The sequence below is a fragment of the Crocodylus siamensis genome, chromosome 2, assembly GCF_052110815.1.
Source record: "Crocodylus siamensis isolate JL-2025a chromosome 2, ASM5211081v1, whole genome shotgun sequence".
Lineage (NCBI taxonomy): Eukaryota > Metazoa > Chordata > Crocodylia > Crocodylidae > Crocodylus > Crocodylus siamensis.
Genome location: NC_143396.1, coordinates 143231257 through 143256825, shown reverse-complemented (window position 1 = coordinate 143256825; position 25569 = coordinate 143231257). Strand labels below are relative to the sequence as shown.

Genomic DNA, 25569 nt, shown 5'->3' with positions numbered 1-25569 from the left:
TGTCATGCCACAGGCTTTTTTTTCCAAGTTACAGCATAATTCAGGTTTAGCATGTATGTCATCACTTCTCTCTCTGGTAGTGTGAAAGTGCAGATGAATGCCAAGAGAAGGATGACACAGGATGGTACTTGTTCACTTTAGCACTGATGTCATGTACTGTGCTGGCACAAAAGGGATGCTTCTTTTCATCAGAAAGTGTGACTGCTTTTCAACAGTGGTTACACATCAGTGCAGGTATATTGTAATTAAGGTCTTCAGTTTCCCAAGATGGAAAATGTTATAAACATTCTAAACATATAAACTCTGTTAACTGAGTGTGAACTGCCAAACTCTGCTAACTCCATGTGACAATGACTCCCAGAGACCCTGTGGGCTGGGAGACAAAAGACACAGGAAGCAGAAAGGAGGAACAGAGTGTGGGAACCAGCAGCAGAGCACAGACGATGGAGCCAGGACTGTCGGACTGTAACAGCAGGGCACGGATGTGCAGACAGCAGTTGAGCACTCTCGAGACTAGAGGTTGGTTTGGGTCTCTTAACCTCTCTGGAGGTGTGGGAGGGTACAAGGTTCTTTAAGGGACTGTACTTCAGTACTGGTGTGTTATTAGTTACCTGTTTTTTGAGTGAATATACCACAGTGTTACAGCTTGTTATCTATTTTTCAGCTTCTAAGTGGATGTACTTTAATCATAGAATCATAGAAAATCAAGGTTGGAAGAGACCTCAGGAGGTCATCTAGTTCAACCCCCCGCTTAAAGCAAAGACCACCCCCAACTAGATCATCCCAGCCAAGGCTTTGTTGAGTTGGGTCTTAAAATCCTCCAAGGCTGGAGACTCCACAGCCTTTTTGGGTAACCTGTTCCAGTGTTTTACTGGCTTCCTAGTGTGGGAGTTTTTTCCTAATATCCAGCCTAAACTTCCCTTGCAGCAACTTGAGACTGTTGATCCTTGTTCTGTCATCTGCCACCACTGAGAACAGTCTAGCTCCATCCTCTTTGAAACCACCCTTCAGGTAGTTGAAGGCTGCTACTTTTTTTCCCTGGGTATTCTCTTCTCCAGACTAAATAAGCCCAGTTCCTTCCACCTCTCCTCAGAAGTCATGTCCCCCTACCAATTTCTGTTGCCTACTACTGGATTCTTTCTAATCTGTTTACGTCCTTTCTGTAGTTGGGGCACCAAAACTGGACACAGACCTCAAGATGTAGCTACACTGGTGCTGAATAGAGGGAAAGAATCACTTCCCTCAGTATCCTGGCAGTGCTCCTTCCACTGCAGCCCAGTATGCCATTAGCTTTCTTCTCAACAACGGCACACTGTTGGCTCATATTCAGCTTATTGTCCACTGTAAACCCCAGGTCCTCTTCTTCAGAGCTGCTGGCCAGCCAGTCAGCCCACAGCCTGTGCTGGTGCATGAACATTTTCACTTTGTGTAGGCCATCTGGTAAAATTCTGGCTGGAATTTGACCCCTAAAACTTCTTTTGGAAATAAAAACTACTAACGCTAACACCCACATTTTATAAAAGCTGATGTCCAGTATGATCTCCACATTGCACCAGCTCTGTTCACATCCAGTCATAAAGAACATCACCAGTGAATCCCCTGGGAGAAACAGCAATCTAATCAAACTTTTGGGTGCAATACAGTAACAGAAACTTCTTTCCTACTACCAACCTCCTCTCGCTTTGAAGGTTTCTGACAGTTAATTTCAGCTATGTATTCAGGGAGCACTAAGGTACTGCTTCTGGAAGCACTGCCATACCAGGCTGATATATAGAGAAGATGCACGGTGATGCCAGAGAGAAAGGAGAAACCAGACCCATGCATGGTAACTGCATCAGTATGGAGCTGTAAGAGACAATTGTGTTAGTATGTGTGAAGTTGGTGGGGTGGGGAATATTCAAGGGCATTAACAGTCTTTGTGAGTCTATGTTGTGGGTGGGAGGGTTTCACTTTTACTTGCTTCTGGCAGGTGGTCTCAGCCAGCTGTCTTCAAACTGGTGATGGCTCTTGAGGTCCTTGACACACATGTTCCTCAACTACTGGATAGTATTGGATACCATAAGGAACTTCATCTGTTTCGAGTAGTGGCAGGGTACTTTAGGCTCATAGGATGATCTCATTGCTTGGGTCTCATGTTGCAAGTGCCCCAACAATCAGTGCTTGCATTGTTGCATCATACCACTTCTCCCTCAGGTTATCAGCAGTTGCCTGTACTTGGACAGGTTTTGCTTCCTGGCTTTGGTGAAATCCTGCCACTGGTTCTTGAATCTAGGATCGTCATGTTGATCATCAGGATCTTTTTTTCTTGTCATCATTTGTTACCTCAGTGTCCAGACACAGCTGGCTATAGCAGGTTGGGATGGCCTAGTTCACAGCTAATGTCCTCACTGACACCAAGATGGCTTTCACCAGCTGGTTCTGTATGGCACTTTGGCAGAGTTGCCACACCCTTGCATAGAGCTTGCAGCCATAAGGGATATGGGTAGGGGGAACAAGGTAGGAAAAACAGTTTAAAAGTTGTCATACTTAGGTGAATTATTTTTTTTTCTTTCTGAATATTTTTCAATTTATTTTTCAGTCTGTCTTGCATAGGAACATATTGAAAGTCAAAATATGCCACATGCATATATAGTCTGTCAATCTGTGTATGAACATTGGAGGTGTCCTTTCAGCTGGAGAAAAATGCTGACAATACCAGTTGGGCATTCACAGCCAAGGTAAAAAGATAAGGAGGACAAGGGACCTCTACAAGCTAAGCCAATTTTTTCAGAAATTAGGAGACTCTGGAAGGCCTGAATATAGATCAAACCAGCTGGTATTTTCAGTTCTGTTGCTGTTCAAAGGAACTTTGTTCCAAGTTCACTCACCCCTACTAACAACAAGACAGTACCTCACACTTCCAGCTCTGGTCCTACTTGGCTGTGTGCAATATCCCTGTGTTTACTTTGTATAGACTTACAAAGCCCACCTGGAGATAAAAAAAAAACAAAAACAAAAAAACAAAAACCAAAACAAAACAAAGAAAAGCAAAGACGGACACTTTTTGATTAATTGTGGTTACGAGAAAGCTTTGCATTTTCTTTTTTCTACAGTTTGTTGAAGAACAGCATGAAACAGAGAGAGGTACTGACTGGCTAAACTCTGAGGATGCATAAAACCTAAGCACATGAAAAGTGTGCCTCTATATAATGATGATTTTCAGGGACAATCCAGCAGGCAGTACAAATGTAAAGTTGCTCTAGCAGCTACACTTCCCCAGAGCATCAGAAAGGAATGGCATTTGGTATCAGGTACCCCGTGATAAATCATACATAAACCTCATCAGTGACTTTTACTGCCAACAGAAAGAGTTTAAGTATCCACTGTTTGAATCTCTCAGACAGTAAAGAGTGCCATATGCATCAGACTGAGGTTTTAAAACTTCTGATGTTCACATTTAACCCACATAAGCTTAATTCCATTTTGAAAAATTAATATAGTGCAAAATTTTGCCTTGTGAGGTAATTTCTTTTTGGAGCTTTTTTTTTACATGTAGATCATCAAATGATAAGACTAATGCATCCTGCTACAACAGCAGAATGAATGTCTGCATGCTAAAGAAATATGGTCTGTGCTAGGTGGAATATGGTATCTGTACTATATATTTTACTGGGATTTTATTATTTTTTTGGTGGGCTTTTTTCTGTTTCCCTGTCCAGACATAGAATATGAATGACCGGAAAAGAAGAGGCAGTTGCTTAGTAAGCACTATAGTGCTTACCATTCTGTTCTATGCTATTTGCAGCCAAAGTAAATAAAGTAGAATAATTTCCACCAGAAGCATCTCACAGTAGATCTGCCTTTTTTATTTATGTTGTTATTAAACTGTATAAATGTTTTAGACTGCTGCTAGAGATGAACCCTACCCCTCAACTCCTCAGCTGCTGTCTGTCACTGAAGGCTATTAAGTTTATCATTCGGTAAAATCAGACAGTGCAGGAAGCAGGCTAAACAGTAATGTTAAACTCCAATATTTTTTAAATAGCTGTAAAGAAAAATTAGATTGCAATGGGGCAGGAAAGCTAGTTTACCATGCCATAATATAAAAGACGACACGTTGCCCCAAACCAGATGGGGCAACTGACGCCCAGGAAAAAGCCAACCTATTAAATAGGTACTTTGCGTCAGTCTTTCATCAGTCCCATGGGATGCCCATGCCTGCTATGGGACAGGGAGATCCGGGTGATGGGGATCCCCTACCCTCCATAAATGCTGACCTCATGAAGGAACACCTTGAGAAGCTGGATACCTTCAAGTCAGCCGGCCCTGACTATCTGCACCCCAGGGTACTCAAGGAGCTGGCGAGCGTCATAGCCCAGCCCCTGGCACGGATCTTTGAAAACTCCCGGCGCTCTGGTGTAGTGCCCGAAGACTGGAAGAAGGCCAATGTGGTGCCAATCTTCAAGAAAGGGAGGAGAGTGGATCCGGCTAACTACAGGCCCATTAGCCTGACTTCTATCCTGGGGAAGGTCTTAGAAAAGTTTATTAAGGGGGCCATCCTTGATGGACTGGCCCAGGCTAACATCCTAAGGGATAGCCAGCACGGGTTTGTTGCGGGTAGGTCTTGTTTGACCAATCTCGTTTCCTTCTATGACCAGGTGACCCATCACCTGGATGAGGGAGAAGAGATTGGTGTCATATATCTTGACTTCAAAAAAGCTTTTGATCTGGTATCCCATGATCACCTCTTGGCCAAACTGGCCGGTTGTGGCCTTGGCTCCACCATGATCCACTGGCTGGGAAATTGGCTCTGTGGTCGGACCCAGAGGGTTGTAATTGATGGCAGTCACTCATCGTGGTACCCTGTGACCAGTGGGGTCCCTCAAGGCTCTGTCCTTGGACCCATCCTGTTCAACATCTTCATTAATGATGTGGACATTGGAGTCAGGAGTGGACTGGCTAAGTTCACCGATGACACCAAACTTTGTGGCAAAGCATCCACGCCAGAAGATAGGCGGGTGATCCAGGCTGACCTGGACAAGCTCAGCAAATGGGCAGACGAGAACCTAATGGTGTTTAACACCGAAAAATGCAAGGTTCTCCACCTTGGGAGGAAAAACCTGCAGCTTCCTTATAGGCTCGGCAGTGCTACGTTGGTTAGCACTACAGAAGAAAGAGACTTGGGGGTCATCATTGACCACAAGATGAACATGAGCCTGCAATGCGATGCTGCGGCTAGTAAAGCGACCAAAACGCTGGCTTGCATCCATAGATGCTTCTCGAGCAAATCCCGGGACGTCATTCTCCCCTTGTACTCGGCCTCGGTGAGGCCGCAGCTGGAGTACTGCATCCAGTTTTGGGCTCCACAATTCAAAAAGGATGTGGAGAAGCTTGAGAGAATCCAGAGGAGAGCCACGCGCATGATCAGAGGTCAGGAAAACAGATCTTACGATGACAAGCTGAGAGCCATGGGACTCTTTAGCTTGGAGAAGCGTAGGCTCAGGGGTGATCTGATGGCCATCTATAAGTTTATCAGGGGTGACCACCAGGATCTGGGGGAACGTTTGTTCACCAGAGCGCCCCAAGGGATGACTAGGTCGAATGGTCACAAAGTCCTGCAAGACCGTTTCAGGCTCGACATAAGGAAGAATTTCTTTACTGTCCGAGCCCCCAAGGTCTGGAACAGTCTGCCAGTGGATGTGGTTCAAGCACCTCCATTGAACACCTTCAAGAGTAAATTGGATGCTTATCTTGCTGGGATCCTATGACCCCAGCTGACTTCCTGCCCTTTGGGCAGGGGGCTGGACTCGATGATCTCCCGAGGTCCCTTCCAGCCCTGATGTCTATGAAATCTATGATGTCTACGTTGACCTGATCTACTTACATGTGGAGATATTATGTGCTCTTCAGGGAGGAAATCGGTTCACTGAAGTTTATGCAGGCAGACTAAATGCCATATACTTCTCCATTTACAAATATGGAATAGTCTAAAGGTTCCTCCTTCAATTAGAGAGAAAATTCCTGAGTGCTGCATGTTATAACACAGGTGTTAATGCAAATAACAAACTAGCCACCCAGTTTATAGATTACTTTTGGAGTTACAATAGAGCTATGTAAAAACACTCTAACACAAGTATGATAGATGTATCATAGTTTGTTTACAGTGTATTTTTAAAATTGTGACAGAATATGATTTGTACTTTATATGGAAATATGAAGGTTATTGTCGCAGGGCACTGAAGCTCCCTGCTCCTAGGAAGAGGTACAGGTGCTGGTTGCCGGGGCAACCACAGTGGTCAGCTGACTGGAAGGGAGCAGGGCTTGGCCTAGGCTGAGGCCAAGCAGAGGTAGTTCTTCACTAACATCCCAGGGAGAAGGAGCTCCGCTAGAGTATGCAGCCTAAAACAGCTTGGTGGCCTGAACAGCTTCGGTTCATGGAGACTGGGAGGAGAAACCCCTGGTAGGGATTTGAGTGAGGTTTAGCCAGAGGGCTTAGAGTTTACATTTAGCCAGGTGGCTTAGTCTTGAGTTGTAGCCGATTGGCTTATGGTTTTGCTTTGTTGTTACACCGGAGGACCGGGTGAGGCTATTAGGGGTTGGAGGAGGCCTCATAGGAGCTCCCCAGTAGTGTGGGGGTTCCTGGCACTGGAGTGGGTGCTGCGTTTTGGGGTGTATTGACCCCGGTCCCAGTGGGACAGTGTCGTGAGGGAAAAGCCCCAGTGTGGGTGCAGGCGAGAAGCCCCAGTGGGGCGTAAGACCTGAGAAGGTGGGTCTGGGGGCCAGGCATGGCTATGGCCACCTGAGCCTCAGTGGGGGTTGTAGACCTGAGGAGGGGGTGCACTGACCCCAGCCCTGAGAAGGGGCACAGTGCATTTGGGGGCCAGGCACGGCTGTGGCCACCTGAGCCCCAATTGTGAGGAGCACCAGAGTGGGCACCGGTGAGAAGCCCAGAGGGTGCTTTCGTTAAGCCCTAGGGAGGGCGCACAGGAATAGAAGCCCCAGGGAGGGCACAAGACCCAAGAAGGGGGTCTGGGGGGACAGACATGGCTACAGCCACCTGAGCCCCGATTGTGGGATTGGGAGAGGCCCCAGCGCGGGCGGGAATTGCGAGGCAAGGCCCCAGTGGGGGCGGGAATTGCGAGAGAAGCTAGGGAGCGTTTGTGGGGTGCGGGTAACTGCGAGAAGCCCCAGAAGTGAGAGGGGGGCAGCGAGAAGCCCCAGAGGTGAGTCGGGGCACCCACGAGGGTGCCAAGAGAAGGGATTTTGACAAGACAATCTCCGGTACATCTGAGAGGCTTGGGTTGTGGTATTAGGTGTGGTAGGAGCCACGCGTAGCCCTTAAGGCTTTAGTGCACGGGGTCAGCTGCAACAGGGCACTGACCAGGATACATTAAGGGTACCATGTCCAAGGGGTTGACAAGGCAGCCTCCCATAACACTAATACCATCAAAGATGTGGTAGGCGAGAATGAGGGTGCATTTATACCAACTTGGCACGGTAGGGGGTGCCAGGAGAGATCATGACCGCTCCTGGGACCCTGCCCCATGGCAGTTATAAAAGCAGATCCTCTGCCATGCTGAGAGTTTCCCATTTCCTGACCTAATACAAGCTTTTGTGAGCCTCTGTGAGAAACAAGCATCCATGGGCACATTCTCCGTCCTCAAGCAGTCTAGCTATGAAAGCTAAGAAAAATGTAGAGAAGTTATTGTAAGACCGTTTTTATTTGGGCTGGTCTTCAACAAGCAGATTAAAAGTTTTGAGGGTGTTTCCTGATGAGTGTTTTAGTGCTTATTGTTTTATTTTTAATATTGGTCTTTATTGTGTATCTGATTTTTCTTATGAGCTGTCCTGAGCCTCTTCTGTAAAAGGTGACATGAAAGTCTTATAAAATAAATTTGTGTGTGCGGAGGGGGCATACAAGCATCACTGCATTAGTATAATATTTTCTCCCATTTGATACCCAGTGGGTACGTCGACACAAGATGCTAACTGTGCAGTAGTCTAATTTTACTGTGCAGTAGTGCCAAGCAAAACCCATCCTAATGCGCTACTGTGCAGTAGCATCAGGCTACTAGTGTCACTAAAAAGCCATACACTGGCTGTACTGCGCAGTAACACTAGTTATTGCGCATTGTTTTAGTACTTAGTTATGCAAGTACTAAATTTAATGTGCAGTAACTACGGCACATTAATGAACATGTACATGCACCCACATTTCCCCAAAAAAACACCTGATGCAATTGGGAGCATGTATTATATGCAAGAAAATATGATAAGAGTATGTTCTGCCTCTGATGCTCAGAGTACACCTGCTGAGGCAGCTCCATGACTTACTTGACCTGCAAAGACAAGTCATAGAGCTCCTCCAGGCTGTATCAACATGAGCATGGACATTTGGCATACCTTGTGCCACCACTAGTTGTCCCCTGGGAACATGTGTGCCATGAGCCCTCTAGTGTGCAGCAGGTAACTGTGGATGGGGTAGGGGAAGCTAGCGCCAGAGGTCACTGCAGAACCCCTGGCAAAACTCTTTCAGAATTTGTGATGCACAGGGGAGATCTGAGGGCTGGAAGGAGGCCAACCTTGTGTCCATCTTTAAAAAGGGAAAGAGGGAAGATCCAGGCAACTATAGGCCAATCAGCCTAACCTCTATCTCAGGGGAAAATCCTAGCTCATTAAAGAATCTATGTGTGATATGCTTATGGAAGGTAAGATTCTGAATGACAGCCAGCATAGGTTTGTTTTTGGTAGGTCTTGACTTACCAATCTCATCTCCTTCTACGACCAGGTCTCTCATCACCTAGACATGGGAGACAAAGTAGATGTTATATACCTAGACTCCCAAAAGGCTTTTGATCTAGTATTCCATGATATCCTTGTAGGAAAACTGGATGATTTGGATGGGGGAGTGAAAAGCTCACTGGCCAAGTTCATGGATGACACCAATTTATGGGGCAGTGTGACCATGCCAGAAGATAGGTTGCTGGTACAGGCAGACCTGGACAGGCTCAAGAGTTGGGCAGACTAGAACCAGCTGAAGTCTAACACTTCCAAATGTAAGGTGCTCCACTTGGGGGCAAATAACCCTCAACATACATACAGGCTCGGAGGTGACACCCTGACCTGCACCACGGCTGAATGGGACCTAGGCTGGCCCACCCCTCTGCTCTCTAGCCAGAGAAGTGAGGGCTGATTGACAAAGGGGTGGGGGAAGAGGGCAAGCCCGGCTGGGGATGCAGCCCAGTCTGGGGGGGGGGGGGTGGAGGAACTGCACCCCCAGGCAAACCCTGCCTGGGGTCTGGGGCTAGAGCAGGGCATTAAACACCCCTTCCCCCACTCACATTTACTGCTGCCTGCAACTGGACTATGAATCCCAGAGGCACCTGGAAGCAGGAAGAGGAAGTAATAAGCAACCCTACAGAATCCTGCTGCTATAAGTCTGGACTGCAAATCTCAGAGACCTCAGGGGCATCAGAAAGAGGACGTGAACACAAAGGCCATGCTGGCTATGTGCCAGAGAGCTGTGTTGTAGTGGCCCCCCAGCTTCTGGCCTGAGCCACTGCAGGCATGTGGCTTAATTTCCTGAATCAGAGGTTAATGTTTGTTCACTTCTATTTCAATTTAATCTCTGTAGCGTAGACTAACCTGCAAAGACTGAATCAATTCAACCTCAGGCTTTTTGACTTGACTTAGCCTAGGGTTTAAAAAAAAAACAACCATGCTGTTCCCTTGCAATATGGAGAACAGCTGAATTTGCAGCATACTACGTAGTTGTGCTTGTCTGGATGCAGTCCCTGGGTCTAGAAATTTGGTAGAATAAGACCTATGCCCTTAATTACTTTGGCCCTCTGACAGAGCAACTCTCCAGCTCCCCTTGCTGGCAAATGCTGGCAGAACAAGTTCTCAGGGCACTTTGTCCTCTGGATAGCTTGCCCTGTGAACCTGAAGTAGGTCACACAGTGTGACAATTTTTGTCAAGCAGCAGTACCTGTTGCTTAATGGAAATGATGTCTGTCAGGGTCCTGTGTGAAATCTAATGACCTGTGAAATGAGGAGATCATACTAACTGGTCCAAATGTTCCTTCTGGCCTATGAAACTAAAACAATAAAATTAAACAGAAATAGAAGACAGTTTACAATGGACACTAGCATAAGATCCTTGCTGAGCAAGACTTTTACAAATCTGGCTTATCTAAAATTAGACATTAATTTCAAGTTTCTAATGTCTTTCAAATGAAACATACTGTAATGAATAACCTTAAGAGGCAAAATTTAGACCCATTTAGTCAAGGGAATTTTCTCCTGGCGGCTTTCCTACGTAGGCTTTGGGTATGCGTATACACATCCAACCGTAAAAATAAAAAATATTAAAGATCTTTGTTTTCTATGTCTTTCAATATCTCCCTCTTATTTGAAGAGATTTTAAAATGATTTGTTATTGCCATTTTATGGGGAGTCCAGCAACAAACTTGCAAAATAGCAGTTGTTTGTGGCCAATATTTATCAGGAGATAAATGCACCACAGGAAAGTGAGTTCAGAAACATTCCCCAGAGTAACTCTATTAAAGCTGATGGATTTGTTAAGCCAACACAACTGTGATCAAGCCAATCTCTGTTCTCAGTTACACCTACACAAATAGAGAATAAGACCAATGGCTTGGCCGTGGTATATCCTACAGCAAAATTTGATGCATTAAGAATCAAAGTAATCTTTGGTGTAGCTCTGATGTTTTCACTTGGTTTAGACTAAAAATGAATCTGGCTCAGTTACTATGGAATAACAGTTGTTCCCTGCATCAAAAAGTTTTCCACTTCACAAAAAGAGAGCATGCAGATTGCTGCCATGTTAACAAAATGACACTTAAAATACTAGGGGTCGAGTTGCAAAAAAAAAGTAATTAAATGCAGTAATGTTAATACAGAAAATTTAATCTAGCTGAAAATATTACACACCAAATATTTTGATCAATTCTGCGTTTTACTGGCAATATCTGTATATATCCAGTTTCTGGATAATTACAATGCTTTATAGAAATAGCCTTACCACAATGTATAGTAATAATACCATCATTTCTAAACACTTTTATTATTTAATATACCATGTGCCCTGAGTAAATATTGAAAAAGCTATCTAATGCCTAGTATAGTCCTGTTTGACACAGGTTTGTTTTTAAAGTTGGATGAATATTAAATAGCAGCTTTCATCTTTTTAGTGACTAAAAAAACCCCACCATTTTTCAATCAGTGCTAATTTCTGTTATGGAGGTTATATGAAGGTTGAAATATTTCCACTGTGTTTTGGCAGCTTTTCAAGCATGTTAAAAATTGTCTATCTTGGAGTAAAAGGAAAGAAAAGAGGACATGATTTTCAATGAGGTATTTTGGGGGTGGGAAAGGAGTTGAGAAGAACTATATCTTTTGCCTGATTTGTCATGTTTGTAAGCATTTTTCGTTTTTATTTAGTATAATCAGCTCATTCCAGTAAATTTACCTTTTAATGACCTTTATATAAATATTTCTTGTAGTATCTTCACTTATTATTTTGAAATCGTAACAATAAAACACTAGTCATGTGGTAAGTTATAAATTAAGCACTTGATTAAAGCCAAAAAGGCTTCCCCCCTCACTGCACCTCTTTTTCTTTTTACTTAGTGAAAATCCTATGTTTGCTAGTCACATATCTGTATTATATGCACAAATTCACACTGTCCTATCTTGTAGCTAATACATGATGCTACAAAATGTATGTTGACAGTTCAAATGATCTCCATTTAATTTCTGTTCTGTATCTTTCAACAGAACCAAGGTTAAACAAGGTCACCTTCTCGGAGGCCATTTGCAAACTTAAGCAAGCTGAAGATCAGCAAAGACCTTTTGGGTCACTCATTGTTTGAGATCAGCCTTTTACCGATGGTGGGTGAAACAGGGCAGAGTTTTATAAGTCTTTATGTTCCTTCTCTTGAGTCAGTGAGAATTTACTGAATTTATTTGTGTATCCCTCTGTTTATTAATTTATTTAACTTGGCTTTCCCTCAATAAGATCTTCCCATGTACAGATGCACAACTCAAATGGATATCTCCCTCAGTTATAAGTACTAAAACACAATCAAAACAGAGAAAGCAACCAAGTGGTTTGTTTGACAGACATGTAGGAAGGACAACAGACATTTTTCTGTCTTAAAATATCTGGAAGATGCTTACAGATGATGAAGAGCATAAAATACAGTATCTTGATAGATTATGGTACCCCCAGAAATCACTTCATAGTTGAGCTTGAAACAAAGTTTACAATCTAAACCTTATTTTACCTCCCAGTGAGGCAGAACTGTATTGCTACACAGTGTGTCCACAGGTGGCAGATAGTGGAATGACCTTCAGGGATCAGATAGCTGTGAAATAAGCAGGGGTAGCTCTGATGAATGAGGTCCCCAGTTGTCTTGGTCTCCTTGCCATTGGATCAAGGGCATGTTCTGTCAAGAGCTATGTGGAACCTGATTTACAGCAGTTTCTCCATGATAAAAGAAGTCTGCACAGGCATATTCCATGAAAACAGCTTTTCCAACACATTCCTCAAGCCCTTTGTTAACCAACTAATGGCGACGGGAGCAGAATTTTGAGGTCTGAAAGCTTCTAGTCATGAACTGGCATGAAGTGACAGTTACAAGAAGGTCATCTAGCATTTGGACAAGACAGGGGTGTGATTTGGCAGCTGTAATTGTGACTAAGCAGCTCCCTTCAGGATCTTCTCTGCTCACCCCACATGTAGAGGGACTAGAAAGAGTGCCCTAAGCATACCTTGTCTACCTTCTTCCTGACTGGATAATCATGTCCAGTGGTATCACCTTTACTGTGGTCGAAAATACCAGCAAGGACGCATCATTTTTGGGACCTGGAATGTCAGGACCCTAATTAAAAACCCTAATAGTGAATGCCCAGAGCACTGCACTGCAACGGTGGCCTGAAAACTCAGGTGACACAGCACGGATGTAGCTGCACTCAACAAGACTCAGAAATTGGGAAATTGGCAGATCAAAGAACGTGGAGGCAGCTATATCTCCTCCTCAAAAGGTAAATAGGAAGGAGAATGCTGACTTCATGGGGTTAGTTTTTCCATTAAGAATGCACTCATAAACCAACTCATTGAGTTCCCTATGGTTGCAGCAGCAGCAATGCCAATGGAAGAGCAACGTTAAAGACTCAACCCAGGCAAGGCCTCTTCCACCAGTGCCTCAACAAAAACCTGGTGAATTCCAGTCAACACCAATGGGAGAACTTCAGCAGTGTTTGGGGTGCCCTCAAGACCACTGTCATCAGTGCCTGTGAAGAGACCCAGGGATTTTCTACCAGGAAACATCAAGACTAGTTTGATGAGAATGATTGGGAGATCCAAGAGTTTATCGATCAGAAGAGCAAGGTCTTTTGTGCTTGGCAAAACAATACCAACTTCAAGAAAAAGAAACTGGATTTCCAACAAGCCAAGGCAGATGTCCAAAGGAAGACCAGCAATATGAAAAAAACAAGGTGGGAAACCAGGGGTGAAGAGATTCAACATCTCACTGACGTCCACAATATGTAGTGTTTCTTTAGTGCCACCAAAGACGTCCATGGTCTGAGCACTCAAGGATAAACCCCCTTGAGACCTAAGGATGGAGGAGATCTGAAGGAAAGGGGAGCCATCAATGCCTGTTGGAAAGAGCATTTTGAAGACCTTTTCAATCAACACTCTTTTTGACTAGAGTGTTCTCAATTCCATCCTGCAACACCCAGTTAGAGATGATCTCAGAATCCCTCCAACCCTTGATGAGATGAGGAAGGTCATCAAGCAGATGAAGAATGACAAGGCGTCTGGAACAGAAGGAATCCCTGTAGAAATCTTCAAGTGGTGGGGGGGGAAGGGAGAGGATCCCCCCTCATCTTAAGGATCTGAAATGGAGGAAAGGCAGCAAAAGGACACGACAGCCCTCTTGGCTCTCCAGGGAACTAGCAGACCTCCTGTGGACCTCCTGCATCTTAAAAGGAAGACCTACAAAGCATGGTGGTCTTATGCTTAGGGGCAATCAGCATGGGTTCATTAGTGGCAGGTCCTGTCAGACCAACCTGGTGGCCTTCTTTGATCAGATCACCAAATCATTAGATGCAAGGGTAGCAGTGGACGTAGTCTTCCTGGACTTTTGGAAGGCCCTTGATGCTGTCTCTCACCCTGTTCTCATTAAGAAACTGGGGGACTGTGGTGTCGACACCCACACAGTCAATTGGGTCGCCAACTGGCTGGAGGGCCACAGCCAGACAGCGGTAGTGAATGGGTCATTTTCGACCTGGAGGGATGTGGGCAGTGGGGTTCCACAGGGCTCGGTCCTCAGGCCCACACTGTTCAACATCTTCATTAGTGACTTGGACAAGGGAGCAAAAAGCACCTTTGTTCAATTTTGCTGATGACACTAAGATGTGGGGGGATGTGGGCATGCTAGAAAGGAGGAATAGGCTGCAATCAGACCTAGACAGGTTACAAGGGTGGGCGGATGAGAATAGGATGGGATTCAACACCGACAAGTGCAAAGTGATGCACCTGGGGAAGAACAACCAGCACCATACCACAGGTTGGGGAACTCCACTCTTGTCAGTACAGAGGTGGAAAAGGATCTTGGAGTCATCATTGACTCCAAGATGAACATGGGCCGGCAGTGTGGGGATGCAGTCAGGAAGGCCAACCATACCTTGTCATGCATCCACAGATGCATTTCAAGCAGGTCCAAGGAGGTGATACTCCCACTCTATGCGGCACTGGTCAGGCCTCAGTTGGAGTACTGCATCCAGTTCTGGGCGCTGTACTTCAAAAGGGATGTGGACAACATGGAGCGGGTCCAGAGGAGGGCTACTCGCATGATAAGAGGGCAGCAGGGCAGGCCTTATGAGGAGAGGCTATGGGACCTGAACCTGTTCGGCCTCCAAAAGAGAAAGCTGAGGGGGAATCTAGTGGCCTGTTACAAACTAGTCAGGGGGGACCAGCAGGCACTGGGAGGGAGTCCCTGTTCCTCGAGCACTGCCAGGAGTGGCCAGGAATAAAGGTCACAAGCTGGCAGTGGGTAGATTTAGGCTAGATATCAGGAGGCGCTACTTCACGGTCAGGGCGGCTAGGATCTGGAACCAACTTCCAGGAGAAGTGGTGCTGGCTCCTACCCTGGGGGTGTTTAAGAGGAGGCTAGATGTACACCTTGCTGGGGTTGTTTGACCCCAGTACTCTTTCCTGCCATGGCAGGGGGTCGGACTAGATGATCTGCTCAGGTCCCTTCTGACCCTAGAAACTATGAAACGATGAGGACTGGAACCGCCACCAAGGAGGAATACTCTGCTCTGGTCCAGACCTGCAGAAAGCAAACCAGGAAAGTCAAGGCTCCAATGGAACTCCAGCTAGCTACAAATATCAAGGACAATAAAAAGCCCTTTTTCAGATATGTGGGGAGCTGGAGGAAAAGCAAGGGCAACATTGGACCCCTGCTAAACCAGATGGGACAACTGACAACCGATGCCTAAGAAAAAGCAAACTTGCTTAATGGGTATTTTGCGTCAGTTTTTCACCAGTCCCATGAGACGCCCCTGCCCACTGTGGGTTAGGGAGGCCCAGGTGAGGGAAATTCCTTACCCTGCATCGAAGCTGACCTCATGAAGGAACACCTTGACAGGTTGGATACCTTCAAGTCAGCCAACCCTGACAGTTTACACCCAAGGGTACCCAGGGAGCTGGCAAGCATCATAGCTCAGCCCCTGGCATGGATCTTTGAGAACTCCTGGCACTTTGGCTGCCTGGCACATCTGAGCATTCAGGGAGTTCAGTTGGGGCATGGTGTGGGGTATGCAAGAGAGAGTGGTTGAGTAGTCTGGTGTGCAACAGACGAGCTGTGGGGTGTGTGTGTGTGTGTGTGTGTGTGGTAGGGAGGGGGAGGAACGGGACTGCCAGAAAGCTGCTTTTTTTTTTTTTTGTGGTGACCTGCTGGCTTTCCCACCTGCTTGAATGCGGTGATTCTGACCACTTCTCTGAGTTGATTGGCATTTGCTACCTGTGCAGTCATACCTGACAAAGTATTGCTTGTTGCTGCATCGTTGTGGTTCTGCATATTCCCACCTTGTTTTCCTGGTCTGGCTGTTACTATTTTCTCTGTCTTGTATACCGTGTTGTTATTAATACACTTTGTTACATGTTGCACACTTGCCTTTCCAGTGTGTGTGTGTGTGACAGAATGTGACCCATATCAGTGTCCTTGATGTCTTCTCGGGGAGAAAAGACACAGTGGTGCTGGAGGTGGCCTTTAAGGAATTTCATTCTGCCGTGGCTCTGTAGGAAAAGATACAGCTTAGGGTCTTTGTAGCGCAGCCGGATTGGGCTTATTTGGCCTGGTGGAAGAGAGGACTGAGTTGTTCTGTGTACTCCAGGGAAATCAGAGCAGTCTTCAGAGTCTTTGGGCAATGCTTGCAGTATGCTCCCAATCATCAGTCTCAGAGACAAAGTCTGGAAAATGCTGCTAGAGATAATGCGTACATTGGAACATTCCTCTGTTCCTTGACAGCATGTTTGCTCCCCCAGCAGCCCCTCTCCCATTCATTCACTTGTCAGGGAGGGAAGCCCAAGATGAGTTGAAGTGTCTGTCACTTACCAGGGTGGAATGTCTTTACATGTTGTTGGAGTGTTGCACTGGTGTTAGAGACGATGGGCCAAGAGTTACTCAAGAGGTGACAGTAGTTTTGGTAATCTCTCTTATTGGACCAACTGCATGTTTGGCATAATGAAACATAAGCTTTTGAAAGGAAGATGTTCTTCTTTGGGTCACAGCAATGAAGAATGCATTGCACTCGAAAGCTTGCGTCTCCTTTGCCCCAGCCATGCAGATGGTCCAATGGACGAGATGACTTAAAACATCCTTGCCATTTACATGGTATGTTAGGTTACATTTCCTTGCAACTTTATTGACTTAATTTGAATGGTGCTGACCTGACTCTCTCAGTTGTTCTCTGAAAGTTGGTTGTGATGGTTTCTCTTCACTGAGGGAGCTGAAAGCAGTTCTTCAAATCTTTTCTTTTAATGATCTACATGATTTTTTTCCCCTAGGTTGCAGACAAGAACCATGCATCTTTTTACAGCATTCCACAATTGGCAACATTGGTGGGTCCTGCTTTTCAGCTACCTGTGCAATGGCTTGATGCCACGTGCGATCCAGGATGCCTGGAAGCACAGTTCATCACAACAAACTTGAGCAATTAGCACTCTTGAGCAGCCTTGACATTTCATGTATTCAGCATCCCTGTGCTTCAAAATGGTGGCGGAGGCGTTTTAACTAAAGCTTCTTGAATGGCTCCCAAGAGCACCTGCCCTGTTTCCAGAGCACAGATAAAGGCTCCCTAAGGCATTAGATGAAAGTGCTGGCTAGCAGTGGAGCTAGTAGCTTTTTCTTCTGACCCATAAGATAGCTGTGGTATCACTCCTTCAGGTTACATCCATAGACATGCCAAAAGTGTCTCTCCTGGGGTGCAGGCTGTGCCTACTGCACTCTTCTTGTTTTCGTGTGATGGGTGTTTTCATCCTTTCTCCGTAGTGTTGTGTTACGACACAGTTCAGTGCCGACACGAAAGAACATTCTTGGGCCTGTTCACCACCAGTTATTGCACTGCCAGAAGAAAGGGGGAAGGGAACAGGATCCATGACATCCAAGGCCTCTCTTGGTAAGATACAATAGCAATAGAAATGCAGTGGCTGCGCTGTGGTAGAGTTGTCCTGGGAAACCTTTACAGCTTTAGTGCCTGCCTTCTTCCTGCGCCTTGGGAAATCTTTCACGTTGCGTTGGACTCATTTGTCCGTCTCTCCGTTTTGATAGTGAAATGTTTCAGAGGCCCACAGGTAACAGTGCCTGACTTCTGCCTGACAGAATCTACCAGTGAAAACTGGCAGCAGCAGGGCATGGGTGGGAATAGTGAGCTCTTGAAGAAAGCACCAGTATGAGCTTATGCGGCAGGTGGAGACAAATGCAGTAATAAGTTCTTGTCCTTCCTGCCATCATCAGCCGGTAGGGCTGGTGTGTCATCTTCCTGACGGCCTGCTTGCACAGACATAAATTGCTCTAGTGGTATTTGTTCAGGGGACTGAAAAGTGATGGTGTTCCCTGTTCTCTCCTAGGTATTGCAATCCCTTTGTATTTCCACCCTGAAGCCAAGCCTTGTAAGATGCTGAGGCTTTCCCAGCTGCGTGGTCTTGTGTTTCAGAAACTGCTTTCAGATGAAACACACCAAGGTAAAGTGTGTTTTATTAATGTTCCATACCTCCACTTGGAGCGGAAAGTGAAAGTTACTACCTTCCAGGTCCTGCAAGTGCATGTGGGCTGTAGGTACAGTACGTTGTGTGGAATAGGGGAATTGATAAATGGGGAGCTTTCTCAATGGGGCTGTAAAATTCACCTGTCCCCAGGAGCGCTTAGGAAGGCAGCAGGGCTCTTATCGGCCGCTGTGTGGGGCTGTTAAGTAACCTTGTCAGTTCTGACTCCATGACAGCACGTTGTGGTGGTTGCATAGGCCTTGCTGTTCTCCCTTTCCTCCCCTCCCAGCACCTCCAGGCCCACTGAGCTTTTCCTGTGGGTGGTCTCTTAGAGGGAGGTGAGTGACCTGAGCCAAACCAATCCAAGAGACTCATTGCTTTGTCATCTGTCAGAGGTGGGTTTGTCCTCTGACTTCAAAGCCTATAAGCTGTGTAGGCATCTGGGTGCTGTCATTGGTTTGCAGTAATGCTCTCAGATGGGGCACACATGCTTCTTTGTCTTTGAAAATCCATATTCCCAGTTCCAGGTTGTGACATGGGGAATTTCAGGGTAGGTGGGTCAGTAGGGGAGTGAGCGTTCAGCACAGATGGACAAGGAGCGAGCTGCTTTCCTTGTCGCATTCCTGGCATTTGCTGTAAGTGCAGGGGGCAAGGAAGGAGTGGGGCCCAATGGCCAGGGCCTCAGGCTGGCAGTCAGGAGCCATGTTTGTGGCCCTGCCAATACCCCTTGCTCGGTGCCGCAGCTCTTTCTTCTGTTGGAGAAGGGAGACTGGGACTTCTCTTGCTCCCAGAGGACCTTGAGGCCTCCAGCGGCAAGCTGACATGGGAGTGCTCAGGCTTGCAGTAGAGCTCGCTTGTCTGTCTCAAAGGATTTCTTGGACTCTCTAAGTTTACAAGCATATTTATACTTAAGACAGGGAAAGAGAAAAAAATATGACCTTGGAGAAACAACATGCTAGTAAATTCCGCAGAAATTTAGGAAGTTTACTTCAACACACCATCTGTGCACAGGTCACGTATAAACATAACCTAAAGGTAACCCAAGGCATGCAGAATTTCTTATCTCCGAACTTTTAATTGAAATATAAGCAGTATCAGCCTTCTGGTCTGTTTTTCTAGTCAAATAGGTCAGACGCCCAACGCAATTATTCCTACACCGGGGAAGACTGAGCACTCTTTTGAGTGTCACCTGACCCCTCAATGTGCTTGAGGGCCTCTGTCTGTCCCTCCCAGGCCCTGCCCATGCTCCTCTCCAGAGCAGACGCAGGTGATTTCTCACTTGCCTGGTTGAGGCAGCCTCAAGAAGACATCTTGGTGCTGACACCTGTAGGCTCCCAAATTCTGCTAGTGCTGCCTCTTGGCGTGAGTGTTTGCTTGGGTCTTTTCCACGCCTAAGTGTGCCCCTGGGGCCTCCTGTGGCTGGCAGGTCACACGATGTGGCAAGGATGTGGTCCACCTTCTCAGTAACAGGGTCGCGTCCCCATTCTAACTGTGAATTTCGGCAAGGAACAGCCTAGGAACGTGTCAGGTGATAGGTTCGGAAATGCAGATGTGTTGGCCAGGCTGGGGGCCCAGATTTGAGACTATAGCCTGTGCAATGGGGAGGCGCCGAGGAAGCTGGTGGGTTTGTGTACGGGTAGGTTGGCTTTAGGGGCTGAGAAGGGTGGAAGGCTGGTTGGTTGGGTGCCCCTGAGGTTTTGTGCAGAGCCTGGTGCTGAGGCTTAGTGGTGTGCAGCTGTCTTGGTTGTTTCCTTGTCCTGGTTGTTCTCCCTCTTCTTGCCTCCTGTCCCTTGGGGTGTAAGGCTGCATGTTTGCAGAGGCTTTGCAGGGCAGGTGAAAATGTCGGGGCAAGCAATGAGTGGGATGAGAGGATGAGGGATAGGCAGGGCCTTGCAATGGCTGCGTTGGTCCAGTGGTAGTTGTGTCAATCTGTGCATCTTCCTGTGTCCCTGCCTTGTTGTGCTGCCCTTCCTTGCTTGCAGGCTTGGTGTGCCATCCCCTTGCAGGCAGATCATGCCTCCAGCTCCAGCTTAGGTGTCCTGCAGTAAGGTGCAGCACCTGGGAGCAAGTGAAATCAGGTGATTGGTGCCGGGAGAGTAGCAAGTTGTCTGGCTGGTGAAGGCCCCCCCTTGTTGTTGCCAAATAGGGCTTTGCCCTTGCAGGGCCTCTGTTTGTCAGGGGAAAGGTGCCAAGGTGTGGAGCACAGCTGTGCCCCCTGGAGCTTGCCAGGCCCTGCCCCTGCCTGTGGGGATTCGTTTCAAGGTCCCGATGCCTGGTACTGCTGCCTCTTGGTGTGAGTGTTTGCTCGGGGCTTTTTCACAGAGAAGTGTGCCTGGTGTGTCACAGCATGTAGGAGGGATTTGGTCCACCTTGTCAGTAGGGGGGTGGATTTGGGCAAGGAGCAGCCTAGGAAGGTGTCAGGTGGTAGGTTGGGAAATGCAGGTGTGTTGGCCAGGCTGGGGGGCCAGCTTTGAGGCTGTAGCCTGTGCAATGGGGAGGCGCCGAGGAAGCTGGTGGGCTTGTGTACTGGTAGGTTGGATTTAGGGGCTGAGAAGGGTGGGAGGCTGGTTGGTTGGGTGGCCCCTGAGGTTTTGTGCAGAGCCTGGTGCTGAGGCTTGTGGGGCTGCAGCTGTCCTGGTTGTGTTCTTGTATTTGTTGTTGTCCCTGGTTTTGCATCCTGTTCCTTAGGCTGTGAGCCTGCATTTTTGCAGAGGCTTTCCATGGGAAACTGTTGGGGCACGGAGTCAGTGGGATGAGAGGATGAGAGTAGTTGTTGGCATGCACTTCTTGCGCTAGATCCTGGAGGTTTGAAGTTGGTGGAGCCTTAGGCTGGGTTGCTTGTGACTCAGAGGATTCTCTTCCTCTGCATCCCTTTGTTTTTGGACAGCCATCATCTCCTGGTTGTGGAACACCCGGGAGCGCCAGCCACACTGCTTCCTGCAGCTGGCCATGAGTACGTGCGCGCGGGAACGGGCATCTGGAGAGGACAGCTCAGGAGGTCTTGCAGACTCTGGGGAAGGCATTTGCACAGGTTGCACTGGCAGAGGGCTCGAGTGTTTGCAGCTCCACACCCACATGGCTCATGTCTTTGCTTGCAGGTGCCCGGTCTTTGGCCCCACTGGGGCTTTCCCAGTTGGAGCCCCGAAAAGCCCCTGCCCGTAGCATCCTGCAGGAGTCCCAGGGAGTCTTGAAGTCTGTGTGGAAAGTCAGGTCAGTGGCGGCTGGGGAGTGGTGTGTGGGGATGGGAAATGGCCACCTTGCCCTGGTTTCCTGGCTTCCCCATTCTCTTGGCCGTGGTCACGGTTGTGCCGTGCCCTGCTTTCTTTCTCGCTCTCCTCTGCCCTCTTTTTTTTGCCTTGTCTTGCCCCCTGCGCTTTGTTTTTTGCCCCTGCCTCCAGCTACAGCTTAGCTCTCCTGCCTTAAGGTGCGACACCTGGGAGCAAGTGAAATGAGGTGATTGGTGGCCTGAGAGTATCAAGTTGTGTGGCTGGTGAAGGCTCCCCTTGTTGTTGCCAAATAGGGCTTTCCCCTCGCAAGGCCTGTGTTTGCCAGGGGAAGGATGCCAAGGTGTGGACCACAGCTGTGCCCCCTGGAGCTTGCCAGGCCCTGGCCCTGCTGCTCTACAGAGCAGCCAGAGGTGATTTCGGACCTGGGTGCTTGAGGCAGCCTCAGGAAGACATCTCGGTGCTGAGAGCTGTGGGGTGTGTTTGCAAGCTCCCGACTCCTGCTAGTGCTGCCGCTTGGCGTCAGTGTTTGCTTGGGTCTTTCCACGCTTAAGTGTTCTCTTGGGGTGGGAGGTTGGTTGGTTGGGCAGCCCCTGAGGTTTTGTGCAGAGCCTGGTGCTGAGGCTTAGTGGTGTGCAGCTGTCTTGGTTGTTTCCTTGTCCTGGTTGTTCTCCCTCTTCTTGCCTCCTGTCCCTTGGGGTGTAAGGCTGCATGTTTGCAGAGGCTTTGCAGGGCAGGTGAAAATGTCGGGGCAAGCAATGAGTGGGATGAGAGGATGAGGGATAGGCAGGGCCTTGCAATGGCTGCGTTGGTCCAGTGGTAGTTGTGCCAATCTGTGCATCTTCCTGTGTCCCGGCCTGTCTGTGCTGTCTTGGAGACTGAGTATGGCCTTCTCTTTGGAGGCTGGTGTTGTGGTGGATGAATGTTTGTGACTGGGAACAGGGTAGAAACGTTTCCTATTTTTCGTGCTGTGTCATCCCGTGTTTCCCTGTGTTTGATATATATTTACCAAGCTGTAACATCAGTAAGGGTGAGTGGGAGGGGAGGTGGGAGCAGCTTTGTACTGCAGATTTTTGGTAGTAACTGTCTGGTTTTTTTTAATATCAGGTAGAACTCATGTGAAATCCTCACCAAGTGAAACTGGATTGCCGAGCTGTTTCCACTTCATCAGTACCGCATAGTATTTTTTTTCATTTGTACTTCCACCTGTTTACTGGCCTTCCTTATGCTGTAAGAGAAATTATAGTTGTGGCCTGTAGTGTGGGTCCTTATTGCTTTCAGTCGCTATTCCCTTTTTAAAAAAAATGGATTATTTTGTCATAGTGTCGTGTTGTTGAAGTGACATATAGCGTGTCTATTATTCCTGTTTTGTGGTCTTGTTTAATAGGACTTTTTCTAACAGGTGCTTACATTTCTCTGTATTCTGTGTGCTTCTGTATTCACACTACCACATAGCCTTAAATATTTTCTTAAACCTATAGCAATAAAATTGTTTTTGGTGTGGTGTGTTTTGGGAAAGGAGCGGATGGGGAGAAACAAAATACTGGGCCACAGTAGGATATCAGTAGCAGGGCCTGCATTTCTGCTGGACACAGTGCCCACGGGAGAGAGAAATTCTGGGGTACCTATTTAGGGTTGACACCATTTCCAGCGGAGGAATTGAAATGGGATTTTGTTTTGGAGGGGATACATTTAGGGTTGACACCATTTCTGAGTGACCTTTTACCCGTGACACTATGTATGGAGTTATACATCAAAAAGTTTTCGGCGCTCGCACGTGTTTTCCACGAGAAACATATTTAGGCATGACACCTTTTAGGTGGAACCATTCCAGTTCCCACCGTTTCGGTGGGGCAGCTTTGTCAGCAACAGGGTTCTCAGAGGGGTGTGTCATTTATGAGGGACACTGTTGCCCTACTACGGCAGCACAACATTTCTGGGAGAAGCAGGTAGGTGGTACACTTTCTATGGGAGAGATTTAAGGGGCACACCATTTCCTGGGAACTGTTGGTGAAAGAAACTGTTCCCGTTGCCAACACAATTCCGGGAAGAACATTTACAGGTAACACCATTTCCGCAGCACCCACAGTGATGTCCTGGAGAAAACAACTGGGAAACTGTTGGCAGGGGAACCGTTTTAATGGGACAGTGTTTCTGGGGGGGCACATTAAAGCGGGACACCATTTCCGCTGGGCCACGGTTTCCAGGGGCATGCATTTAAGCGTAGAACTTTTTCCAGGGAAAAGTTTGAACGGGACAGTGTTTCGGGAGGGGGCGCATTAGAGCGGGACACAATTTCTGCTGGGCCACTGTTTCCCAGCATAGAAACATTTCCATGGGACAGTATTTCCGGGGGGGGGGGGGGCACATTGGAATGGGACACGACCTGCGCTGGGCCACATTTTGCAGGGACGCATTTAAGCGTAGAACACTTTCCGGGACAAAGTTTGACGGGGACATTGTTTCTGTGGGGGCACATTATAGCGGGACACAGTGGCCCCCCGCCCCGCTGGAAACACAGTCCCATGAAAAACGGGTTTCCTAACCAGTTTGAACAAGTTTAAACCAGTCTAAACCCATTTAAAGTGGTTTCCTCACTGGAAAAACCGGTCTACACCAGTTTTAACCAGTCCCCGAAGCTGTTTCAACCAGTTTAGACCAGTCTAAACCAGTTTAAAGTGGTTTGCAACTGCTTAAAACTGGTCTAAACCAGTTTTAACAGGTTCCCAAAGCTGTTTGAACCCGAATAGACCAGTCTAAACGAGTTTACAGTGGATTGCAACTACTTAAAACCAGGCTAAACCAGTTCTAACTGGTTCCCGAAGCCGTTTCAACCAGTTTAGACGAGTCTAAACGAGTTTAAAGTGGTTTCAACTGCTTAAAACCGGTCTAAACCAGTTTTTACCAGTTCCCGAACCTGTTTCAACCAGTTTAGAACAGCCTAAACCAGTTTAAAGTGGTTTGCAACTGCTTAAAACCGGTCTAAACCAGTTTTTACCAGTTCCCGAACCTGTTTCAACCAGTTTAGAACAGCCTAAACCAGTTTAAAGTGGTTTGCAACTGCTTAAAACTGGTCTGAACCAGTTTTAACTGCTTCCCAAAGCTGTTTGAACCAGTTTAGACCAGTATAAACCAGTTTAAAGTGGTTTACAACTGCTTCAATCCTGTCTAAACCAGTTTTAACCGGTTCCCCAAGCTGTTTTAACCCGAATAGACCAGTCTAAACAACTTTAAAGTCGTTTGTAACTGCTTGAAACTGCTCTAAACCAGTTCTAGCTGGTCGCCGAAGCTGCGTCCACCAGTTTAGACCAGTCTAAAGCAGTTTAAAGTGGTTTGCAACTGCTTAAAACCGGTGTAAACCACTTGTAACAGGTTCCCGAAGCTGTTTGACTCAGTTTAGACCAGTCTAAACAAGTTTAAAGTGGTTTGCAACTGCTTAAAACCGGTCTAAACCAGTTCTAGCCGCTTCCCGAAGCTGTTTCAACCAGTTTAGACCAGTCTAAACCAGTTTAAAGTGGTTTGCAACTGCTTAAATCCGGTCTAAAGCAGTTGTAGCTGGTCGCCGAAGCTGTTTGAAATAGTTTAGACCAGTCTAAAGCAGTTTAAAGTGGTTTGCAACTGCTTAAAACCGGTCTAAACGAGTTCTAGCCGCTTCCCGAAGCTATTTCAACCGGTTTAGACCTGTCTAAACCAGTTAAGAGTGGTTTGCCACTCCTTAGAACCGGTCTAAACCAGTTCTAACCGCTTCCCGAAGCTGTTTCAACCAGTTTAGACCAGTCTAAAGCAGTTAAAAGTGGTTTGCAACTGCCTAAAATTGGTATAAACCAGCTCTAACCGGTTCCCGAAGCAGATTCAACCAGTTTAGACCCCTCTAAACCAGTCTAAAGTTGTTTGCAAGTACTCAAAACCAGTCTAAACCAGTTCTAGCCGGTCGCTGAAGCTGCTTCAACCAGTTTAGACCAGTCTAAACGAGTATAAAGTCGTTTGTAACTGCTTGAAACCGCTCTAAACCAGTTTTAGCCCTTCCCGAAGCTGTTTCAACCAGTTTAGACCAGTCTAGACCAGTTA

The 25569-nt window shown here is 47.0% G+C and overlaps 1 protein-coding gene across 1 annotated transcript; it reads left to right on the top strand.

Moving 5' to 3' along the window:
- The first annotated feature begins 437 nt into the window (after positions 1 to 437).
- On the top strand, positions 438 to 22881 carry LOC149870863 (uncharacterized). Its single transcript, XM_090037004.1, has 4 exons — positions 438 to 519; positions 18143 to 18256; positions 21376 to 21487; positions 22609 to 22881. Exons 1-4 carry the CDS (start codon positions 444 to 446, stop codon positions 22610 to 22612), a joined length of 306 nt encoding a protein of 101 aa, XP_089893130.1. The 5' UTR covers positions 438 to 443; the 3' UTR covers positions 22613 to 22881.
- Positions 22882 to 25569: the final 2688 nt, after the last annotated feature.